Source organism: Triticum aestivum, chromosome 2A, assembly GCF_018294505.1.
Source record: "Triticum aestivum cultivar Chinese Spring chromosome 2A, IWGSC CS RefSeq v2.1, whole genome shotgun sequence".
Lineage (NCBI taxonomy): Eukaryota > Viridiplantae > Streptophyta > Magnoliopsida > Poales > Poaceae > Triticum > Triticum aestivum.
This window is the reverse complement of record NC_057797.1, coordinates 136,274,156-136,284,181: the sequence shown is the minus strand read 5'-3', so window position 1 is coordinate 136,284,181 and position 10,026 is coordinate 136,274,156. Positions and strand designations below refer to the sequence as shown.

The 10,026-nt window shown below is 45.2% G+C and overlaps 3 protein-coding genes across 3 annotated transcripts in view; 2 read left to right on the top strand and 1 right to left on the bottom strand.

Annotated features, from left to right (window-relative positions):
- Positions 1 to 1,127: 1,127 nt before the first annotated feature.
- Positions 1,128 to 1,518, top strand: LOC123185005 (protein EGG APPARATUS-1-like). Its single transcript, XM_044597025.1, has one exon. It carries the CDS (start codon positions 1,197 to 1,199, stop codon positions 1,422 to 1,424), a length of 228 nt encoding a protein of 75 aa, XP_044452960.1. The 5' UTR covers positions 1,128 to 1,196; the 3' UTR covers positions 1,425 to 1,518.
- A 142-nt stretch (positions 1,519 to 1,660) lies between these two features.
- On the bottom strand, positions 1,661 to 2,894 carry LOC123185004 (flavonol 3-sulfotransferase). The gene has a single exon (XM_044597024.1). The coding sequence runs from the start codon at positions 2,794 to 2,796 to the stop codon at positions 1,798 to 1,800; it is 999 nt and encodes a 332-aa protein (XP_044452959.1). The 5' UTR covers positions 2,797 to 2,894; the 3' UTR covers positions 1,661 to 1,797.
- Positions 2,895 to 5,396: 2,502 nt separating this feature from the next.
- LOC123187996 (uncharacterized ATP-dependent helicase YprA) overlaps positions 5,397 to 10,026 on the top strand; it is an 8,818-nt gene continuing 4,188 nt past the window's right edge. Inside the window, exons 1-12 of the mRNA XM_044600024.1 lie at positions 5,397 to 5,703; positions 5,827 to 6,288; positions 6,465 to 6,533; positions 6,613 to 6,735; positions 6,821 to 6,970; positions 7,049 to 7,180; positions 7,267 to 7,346; positions 7,595 to 7,689; positions 7,988 to 8,055; positions 8,369 to 8,511; positions 9,224 to 9,331; positions 9,441 to 9,516. Of these exons, the coding sequence (XP_044455959.1) occupies positions 5,545 to 5,703; positions 5,827 to 6,288; positions 6,465 to 6,533; positions 6,613 to 6,735; positions 6,821 to 6,970; positions 7,049 to 7,180; positions 7,267 to 7,346; positions 7,595 to 7,689; positions 7,988 to 8,055; positions 8,369 to 8,511; positions 9,224 to 9,331; positions 9,441 to 9,516 (1,665 nt within the window). The 5' untranslated portion in view covers positions 5,397 to 5,544. The remainder of the gene's footprint in view (positions 5,704 to 5,826; positions 6,289 to 6,464; positions 6,534 to 6,612; positions 6,736 to 6,820; positions 6,971 to 7,048; positions 7,181 to 7,266; positions 7,347 to 7,594; positions 7,690 to 7,987; positions 8,056 to 8,368; positions 8,512 to 9,223; positions 9,332 to 9,440; positions 9,517 to 10,026) is intronic.

The window sequence follows — 10,026 nt, the reverse complement described above, 5'->3', positions numbered from 1 at the left end:
GGAACCGTTCATCCATGTCGCCTCTCATACTATATATAATATTTGACATTGTAGATTTTTTTTCTTACATTTTTTATTAAACTTGGCCAGACTTTAAATATTTCGACTTAGGACAATTCTAAAACTTCAACTATTTTGATATCGAAAAAATATTAAGCTATGATGTTACCACCATATACGGCTATATATTATATGCATGATACTAACGTGTAAGGGTGTGGATAGATTTCAGTCGACTGAGACTTAACCAAGTCTCAGTCAACTGATATAGTGTAAGAAGAAAAAAAAAGAAAAAACTAAAAGAAAATTTATGTACGAATCTTCATGCAGGATCAAAGGAATATAACATCGACTGAGACATAACGAAATCTAAGTCGACTGAGACTTAGCAAAACTGAACGTGTAGGTACTAGTCCGTACCATCTCTTGTGCCACTTGAGTTCGAGACAACCTGCATATATGATCCTGTAAAAAGGAGTGTACATAAGTGGCATGGCAGCTACTCCCTCCTTTCCGGTTTATAGGGTTTATTTCAAAATTTTAGTTTTTCCATTTTATAAGGCTCAATTTGGTTGTTCCCCATCATATGTTCAGATTTCAAGATGCATTAAATCATTGCATGCAAGTATTAAGAGAAAACTGAGCAATGCATGCAATTTATGCATGCATGCATTGTAATTAATGCATTCGTAAATATATTTTGTTGAGAAAAACAAGAGCATTAATTGGATAAGCAAACTATAAAAAATATTGCACCACTCATCATTTATCTTAGTTGGTGAGATTTTTAAATTGAGCCTTATAAACCGGAAAGGAGGAAGTACCATGTAGCCAGCAGTTGACGATAGTTAACCATTCTCTGAAGTGACCATGGAATGCGAAACGGCTGTCCACGAAACAATACTCGGAGTATGACAGGGCGCCTGTTTGCATTCCATCTTGTAAATTGCACTTGCTATGCTAGTCTTGGAATTGCAACAGAGCCGCCTCGTACTCTGCAGACTAGCTACCGGGTCTTCTCGCCTTCCCAGCTCAAGCTCTCCCAGTCCCAAGAATGCAGAAAATGCACCGGCGCGGCAGCACAATATATAATGCTCCTCAAGCTCTGTGTTAATCCACCCCATCTCACCACCCGTTTCTCCCCTTCCTTCTGCCATACACCAAGACAAAAAAAAAACTCGTACCGAGCGCGACTGATGGCGGTTCCGGCGGGCTTCATCTTCGGGGCAGCCGCGGCGGCGGTGATCGCCGTGGGCGCGTACATGTTCTTCTGGCCGGCGTCGGCGGCCGTGGCCATGATGAAAGCACCTGGATCCGGCGGCCTGCTGATATCCCGCCTGGCGTTCGAGGCCAACCCGCAGCGCTACTACTACCTCCTCCGCACCGCCGGCGCCGCGGTGGCCGCCGCCGCTTTCGCTCCGTGAGCGAGGCGATCGCCTGCTTTCACAAGCTGTTGCAACGGTGATCTTCAGCGTACTAGTAGCATCCAGTGGAGTATACCAGCAGTTATGTAGATGTCTGTCCAATGCATCAGTCGTCCGCTACTGCAGTACTGATTCTACTGAACTAAACCGTGGGGCTTGTGCACCAATAATCGTTTGATGCTGACAAGTTCGGTGAACGAAACAAACTTGTCACTTATTGTCAAAATGTTGCAATCGACAATCATAGTTAAAACCTTTATTCGATGATGTATGCAGTGATTGTGCCGAGAACAGCATCTCTTTATTCTAAATCAAACGTGCGCCAGCAGCCAAGCATACAGTACAATCGAATCACGCATGCAGATTGTCCCGATCACGGAGCCGCGAGCCCCGTGCCGCGAAACTTGTCACGGACGACCTCATCCAGCCGCGTCGCCATCTCCGGCGTCATGTGGTTCACCCAGTCGCCGGCGACCCCTTTCCTGAAGAAAGAGTCCCGGGGCATGGCGTGGTACGCCCCCGCCGAGCCCTTCTTGTTCACCTCCAGCCCCTTCATCTTCTCGAAGCTGCACAGCTCCACCACCGCCTCCACGGCGCCCTCGTCGGCGGGCGAGAACGGCCGCCCCATGAACTCCGCCAGCCGCCTGACGTGCTTCCCCGTGTCCAGCAGCAGGTCCTCGTACCTGAGGAAGAGCACCCTGTCGGGCCGCGCGAGGCTCGCGCGCCAGTAGCTGAGCACGTGGTCCCAGATCGGGCCGACGGCCACGGCGCCGTCGCACACGTGCTCGAACAGCTCCGCGAACGGGAGCTCCGGCTGCCGGCGCCGGAGGAAGTGCCACAGCGACACCACCATGTCCTTGGGGTCCCTGCAGACGTACGCCACCTTGCACCCGGCGATGACCGACTCGGGGAGCAGGGTGTGTGGCATGTGCGTGTTCATGAGGCGCGGCGACGGGAGCCTCTCCAGCTTGGCCTCCTGCCCGTCCGCGAAGATCTCGTCCAGGAACGGGACGCAGTCGTGCGGGTTGAGGCGGAGCAGCGGGTGCTGCGCCGGCGCCGGGTACGCGTCGCGCGTCATGGTGGCGAACGCCAGCGCCTTGAGCCACGTGGTGCCGCACTTGGGGTAGCTGGCCAGGATCACGTCGTCGGGGCGCGGGGCGAAGCGGCGCTGGAAGACCACGGTGCCCGCGACCCAGTGGTCCGGCAGCCAGAATCCCTGGTACAGGCGCAGCTCCAGGCCGGCCTGATGCTTGCGCGGCAGCGCTGCGACGAGGTCCCCGAACTCCTCCTTGGCTGGGCGCTTCGGCACCGTGCCGTCGTCCACGTCCGTGAACGGAACAGGGCCGGAAGTGTTGGTGGCCATGGCGGCCATTGGAGATGGAAACAGACTGACTTGTCCGCACGCCGCGTCGCGCGCGAGCAGAAAAGTGTAGTGTGCTCAATCAAGTGAGAGCAGGCTGACACTTCCACTGGTTTGGGGGAGAATATATACTCCCTCCGTTCGGAATTACTTGTCTCGAAAATGGATGTATCTAGAACTAAAGTACATCTAAATACATCCATTTCTACGACAAGTAATTCCGAACGGAGGGAGTATCTGTGAATGTTGGCACGTTGCATCACGCATGTGCCTTTTGTTCACTTCATTAACGATGGATCAAATTTTGACTTTGAATGTCGAAAGCGAAGTGGTACTACCTTGCCGTGGCCGCCAAGGAGCAGACCCCAACCTCATCATGATTAGTTTTTCTTCCTTAAAAACAGGGAGTAGTTGCTGTCTTAGTTGAATACAAGAGTGAGAATGATGACACGTTCGAGTAGGGTTATAAATACGAGTTTAGCTCGAATAAATTGGAAGTTAGGAAATGCAAAATGAAAAAGGTGTATTTCAAAATTGAATCTGGGAAAAAAAAGAAGGAAGGTTGGAGTGAATATTGTGGGTCTCCTACTTGTTGTCAGGGGCTCCGGGTGAAAACCCTACCATGTTATTTTGGGCTTGGCTGAAAATCCTAGTATGTTCTTTTGGGGCTTGCCGTCGTGTCATGTTGTGTCATCACATTCTTGGGGTCGTTATTGGAGAGCTCGGATGCCTATTGGTTGATACGCGTCTGTGGCTTTTGGCATGCTTTGATCCTGGTGTCAAACTTCTTCGACTGGCATGAGATTGTCTCTTTTGTCTTCTACCTTTCACACGTGACCTTGTGGTCCTTGTTCTCGGGGCAGTACTGTTTGTAGACTGGATTGATGCTCCGCGGCCTGAAATGAGACGGCAGGTGACCCTCTCAGACGACGCCTTGGTGTGTTTGTTGCAACAACGTCCAGTGGTTGTGCAAGTAGGGTGCAATCTTGGAGTTATTCTGATTGCGCCAAGTTTTCGAGTCGTCGAGACGCTCATCAGAATGAAGCCCAGCCTCTATCTTTGCAAGATCCAGGGTCGCACCACCGCCAAAGAGGCTTTTAGAGCCAAAGAAAAGGCTCACTGCAAGCAACGAGGCACATATCGACGTGGCGCATCGGTTGGGGATTGTCCTCGTGCTAGTCTGGACTTGAATCTACTGCACTATACTGGCGAGGTCGGGGAAGAGAACCAGATACGCCGCCTACAAGCCATCTCCCCGTTCCAGGAATACCAATTCGTCTCGGCTGTTGGCATTGCCACAACATGTAGCAGCCACCATTCACGAACAAAAAGACTAAACTCGTCGTGCCGAGAGAACGACAAGTACACAAAGCCGACTCTTCATTGATGCCATGGAGAGCATCGCCGTGCTGAGGAAGAAACCAAGGCAAATTTATTCAATGCAACACCGTCTTCATTGCCCCAGCACTACCGAATGAAACAACAACTCTACCTGAAACAACACGGAAGAGAAATAGGAGCCCTCCTCCATCCGCCACCGAAGCAGCAGATGGAGGGGGACGAAAGCAGTTATGTTGTCAGTGTTCGCCAGATGAAAACTTGTCGCCTCCGAATCGCCTATCCACGGCTGTTGGGAATGAAGCGGTTCGTACGCGAGTAGCCCGCTAGGCGTTAAAAGCGATGAACAGGAGCTCCCCCTCCTAGGGCCTCTTTAACTTGCATGATATCAAAACACATGAATATGATAGATTTGTATGTGAAAAATAGAGGAATGAAAAACACATAAATTCTGCATATTTTTATGTTTGATTCATGGGAGTAGGAAAAACACATGAATTCCAAAAAGTACGCCCAAATTAGGACTAAAAATTGTGCAGTAGTAAAATTATGTTTATATAATGCTAGTTATGGCCTTGCCTTTGTTTTTCGCGTATAGAATGTGAAAAAAAGAGGTTTTGTGGATTATAGAATCCTTTTTATCTCTATGGAATTCCAACTAAATTTGTATGCTAATTCTTTGATCCATTCTTTTGAGTCAAATGAATGAATAGTGTCACCATAAGAAACTTTTGTATTCGTATCCTTTTCTGATTTGTCCACAAATCAAAAGGTCCCCAGGATGCGCAGTCCATAGCTGATCACAAGATCATATGCTCCCGGGTGAACACTAAACTAAAAAAATTCTGAAAATAGCAAAAAAAAAATCAAATTTTCATGGTGATTTTGATATCGGATGAGCCCGGGATAAAAAAAACATTGCTCCAAAATAAAAGATCTTGAAACGCCGTTTTTTGTTTTTTGTCCGGAGCTCCTCCATTGTCAAATGGTCATGAAATTTTGCATACACCTAGAAAACTTGTGCATCTTTGGTGACAAAAATTTAAAATACTAAAATTCCTTTTTCCATTTATTTTGATTTACTTTTTAGGTGAATTTATTTCGATTTACTTTCTTTGGGGGCAAATTTATTTCGATTTTCTGTTCATCCTGCTCCACAGCCTCACTCCACAGCCCGTACCGCCTCGCACCCGGCCTCATCCTGCTCGGCCCACGTTGCGGCAGCGAAGCGTCTGAAGCCCAAAGCGGGGCGCCCACCGGCCTGTAACTGCTAGGAGGGGGAGACCGACGACAGCCCCAAGTGCGCAACCGCCGCCATCGTCCTCCTCGCGGCGCGCGCCAAAACCCGCCGGCCGGATACCCACCCACACCCTCCTCCCTCCCGTACGAGCCGCTGCGGCCGCCGGCTCCCGCAGCGCTCCGATGGCGCAGGAGGAGAGGGAGCTCCAGGTCCGAGCCCTCGACGGGCGGTCCACCGCCGTAACGCTCGCCGCCGCCGCCTCCGTCCGGGACCTCAAGGTCGCGCTCCGGGGCTCCTTCCCTCCCGCGCAGATCTCAAGCAACTTCCATCTCTTCCTCAAGGTGCGCCATCCACTCCACCCTCCCCCGTCTCTCTGTGACCGTTCTGGTATGGTTTTGTCACGCTCCGCGGCATTGCTGCATTTGCCGCTTTTTCTGATGACGGCATGGTTTCTCATGATGAAGGGTGCTAAACTGCGATTAGAGGCAGAGATTGGCAGCCTTGCCACCGGCAATGGTGAATTCATTGTTCTCGTTCCCTTTACACGGAAGTCAGCGCAGAGTTCTTCAGTGGCCATGCCAGCCGAAGAGCAGAGTGCAAATCCACCAATATCACAGGAAGTGGCGACTGGGGCTAATTCAGCCTGGCAAGGCATTATGGATGACCTTTCATCAATACCGAATAGCACAAACGTTGATGATGTATTGAAAAATTTGTATTCCTCTAGCATCCCCTGTTCGGGGAGCTATGCAGAGGATGGGCCGACAGGTAAAAACCTGTCAACTGGATGTTCAAGGAAAAGGAGAAAACTGTGCAAGGAAAATGGAAATGGTTCCAGTGATGCACCTGGAGTGGAAGGTGCATCGAAGCAGCCTAGCATGAATAAGAAGAGTAGTTTTGTCAGATCTGCTGCATCGTCATGCCATGTAGGTTTCCATCGATTGAGTTTTCTGTTTTGCCTTGTCAATTTTAGCTTAGCTTTCACCCCAGGTAGCATGAATCCAAACTGCAGCCTGGTGTAGTTTCCATAAAGAGGAGCCTTTAGGCATATGCTAAGCATTGGTTTGTAGGACAGTATGTTGACAATGCATTTGGATTGCAGGATAAACACCCCTTAGGGCCTGCCGAAATGGTTGAGCATCTGAAAAATGGCCTTGGAAAGGAGGGGCAGGTTTTCACTCTGTTTCAATTTCTTGAAGTAACAATGCAAATAAAATCATAATCTTTATGTTGCTGATTATTTGTTTCAGATTGTACATATTGAAGAGATTCCATGTAGACAGGCATCATATTCAGAACTTCCTCGTGATCTTTCAAAAGTTATGAGGAAAGCACTAGAAAGTATTGGAATATCTAGATTGTATAGCCATCAGGTATAATGGGGTATGTCATCTACCATATTTTCCTATATTCTGTTGTTGAGGCTAATTTCTTATGTTGACTTGAACTCAAGTGCAGTCTGAAGCTATACAATCTTCCATTTCTGGGAAGCATGTTGCGGTAGCAACTTCAACATCAAGTGGAAAGTCTTTGTGCTACAATATTCCTGTTCTTGAATCTCTCTCTCAAGACTTGATGGCGTGTGCTTTATATATATTTCCGACGAAGGTCTAGGCAGAACCCACTATGTTGTAGGCATGGTTATGTGAAATCTTGTGAGAAACCCACTTGGCTGTTGTATTGCAGGCTTTAGCTCAAGATCAGTTGAGGACTATAGTGGAGATGAAGAAAGCATTTCACACTGATATTAATGTTAGCATCTATGATGGAGATACCCCTAGACAAGATCGTCTCTGGATCAGGGATAATGCACGACTGGTAAATATGTGCTCCCTGGTCTATAGAGTTATGCTTAACTTTTATTTATTTTGGTGTGTCTAATCACTTACTCTCCTCACTCTCAGCTCATTACCAACCCAGATATGCTTCACGTGTCAGTCTTGCCATGTCACAGTCAATTCAAAAGGATCTTGTCAAATCTCAGGTGGAACTAAATGATTTACTTAGTTATGTCAATAATTTTATTTGAACATCGAGTGTCAGTTCCTAAAAAAGAACTGATACCTGATATCAAATGTCAGGTGGAAGTAGAGGAGAGTTTCCTTATTTTATTTTGTTAACGGTGTTATTTCATCGGGTGGTATCATATTTCTTTCTATTTATACTTTCTTATTTAGTAAGCATATCATTTATTGTTCATTTGATAACATGTTTCTGCCATAATCTACTCAGGTATATTGTCATTGATGAAGCTCATTCATATAAAGGAGTATTTGGCTGCCATACTGCACTTATACTTAGAAGATTGAAGCGCATTTGTTCAAATAGTATGTATACTTTGTTGAACCATTCAATAGTTGTTAGTCCACTCAAAAGGTTCCATTGATCTTGCTACAAGAGAACTCTGAAATGCCAATTAGCTTCTCAAAATTTGTACTCCCTCCGATCCATATTAATTGTCGCAGCCTTAGTACAACGTTAGTACAAAGTTGTACTAAAGCTGCTGTATTTAATTTGGATCGGAGGGAGTACTTAATTTTATTAAATTGTGAGATATAACTTAGTAGATATACTTTAGTTCAGGTATTACTGATACAATTCCTAAGCATCTTGGTCTATATGCAGTTTATGGCTGTCATCCTACATTCACGTTTTGTACAGCTACTTCAGCTAACCCACGTGAGCATGTTATGGTAGGTTATATCTTCTCCTCACTGTAGTTTTGAAAATATGTGGTTGTAACTAAAAGAAAATAAACCAGCTCCCCCTGACAATTTTACTGTATGTAAAACTTGCTCCTCCTTGCAGTAGTTTTTTCAAAACATATCAGTTTTGGTCAACCTTTTCTTATGCAGGAACACATTAATGAGTTGAACAAGAACTTATTGTGTTAGATAATATTATTTTGGGATGGCCATCTTAATTTGCTATCTCTGCAGACTTATTTATATGGACTCTTCTGGGAATTGCATACATTTGTCTTCAAGCATTCTGTTTCTATCTCAGGAGCTGGCCAAATTGGATAATGTCGAGTTGATTCAGAATGATGGAAGTCCGTGTGGTTCTAAATATTTTCTCTTGTGGAATCCCCCATTACATATGAAAAAAGAGGGAGGCTCACGAGGTAGTTCAGTAACTAGACGCTCAAGGTATTCACACCCTTTTTATAATTAATGCTATTGTTACTTTTTGTTTATTGTAGTTCTACATTTCAACTTTCATAACTGCTTGTCTTTTTGTCCATCAGGCATGATATTTAATTTGTAATGACCCATATATCATCATTCTTTGGTGTCTAGCATGACATTGCAATTTCCCCAGTGTCATTTTTCACTTGTTTCAAAATGCTAAGGTCCCTAAGCAACCACTTAGTGGAAAAGGAAGTGATCGAGTGATGAAAACCAGGAGGTGGGCTTGGAAGCAGCCATCCTGCTAATAATAACAGTTGTATTGCTGGGTCGACTCCTAACAGGATGGCTCAAGAGTTCAAATGTAGTTTTACTTTAACACACCATATTACTTGTGGTTGAAACCTTTGTCAAGTGACGCACTCCTAATTGTGACACCATCATTCTCAAGTCAATATGCTATGTTGCTATTGCTTCAAAGTAAGGCATCTTTGACTTTAGTATGGTGCTGTGATTACTCTACATAAAAATGTGCGACGTATGAGCTTAAGATACAGAAGATATCAAGTGGAAAAGCTTGAGCCATCATTTAGGATGCAGAATTTATTCAATCTTGAATGTATTCATTTTCATACTGCGTGCCAGTTCTTATTTGTTCATATACCCTGCAATTATTTTCTGATAACTTCTTTTTCTGACAAAAAAACTGATATATCATATTTTTATTTGTTAGCCCAATAGTAGAGGTTTCTTATCTGTTCTCTGAGATGGTTCAACATGGGCTCCGCTGCATTGCATTCTGTAAAACGAGGAAGCTATGTGAGCTCGTTCTGTCTTACACGTAAGAGCACATTTTCCTATCTCTTTTTTACTTTTTCATTTTCCCAGTTTTTTGTACTTTTTCTATGTGCAGTTTCTTAGTTCTTTAGATGATCTATCTGTTATTGTAGGCGTGAAATTCTTGAGGTGACTGGAAAAGAATTGGTAGATTCTATCTGTGTATATCGTGCTGGCTACATTGCAGAGGTTGTTATTTTTTGCCATTTTCCTAATATATTCTGACATCCTACTTATGATTCTTTAATTCTGATCTAGGGTTTAGCATGAAGATTGTCTTTAATCTCACTCGTGATTTGCAACATCTATTAATCTCTAATGCATAGATAAAGGTATCCTTGCGATACAAGTGTTACCAGCAGTTGCATCACATACACCTTAATTTGATGTTGTAGCAACTATGTTTGTTCATGAGAGAATGAATCCCTTTGTTTATGTTTTAATAGAAGCAGCCGACCAGGTACAGAAGAGAAGAAAACAATGATCTTTTATCTTTTATCGAAGTGTATAATTTGTTAGGAAACATTATTACATGAATTCTACGATGCTTCTGGTGCCGCTCGTCCTTGTCTTAGTTTATTTTCCGCTTGGCCTCATCGTCGCGATGATCACTCGCATGTTCGTTGTCAGTGCTGGAGTCTGAAGATTCCCTCGAGCATGTCCACCACTTTCAGTCGCATGACACCTCACCACCGCCCC

Bases quoted from the DNA above. Each gene is read 5' to 3' on its own strand.
- LOC123185004 (XM_044597024.1), bottom strand. From the start codon at position 2,796: ATGGCCGCCATGGCCACCAACACTTCCGGCCCTGTTCCGTTCACGGAC.
- LOC123185005 (XM_044597025.1), top strand. From the start codon at position 1,197: ATGGCGGTTCCGGCGGGCTTCATCTTCGGGGCAGCCGCGGCGGCGGTG.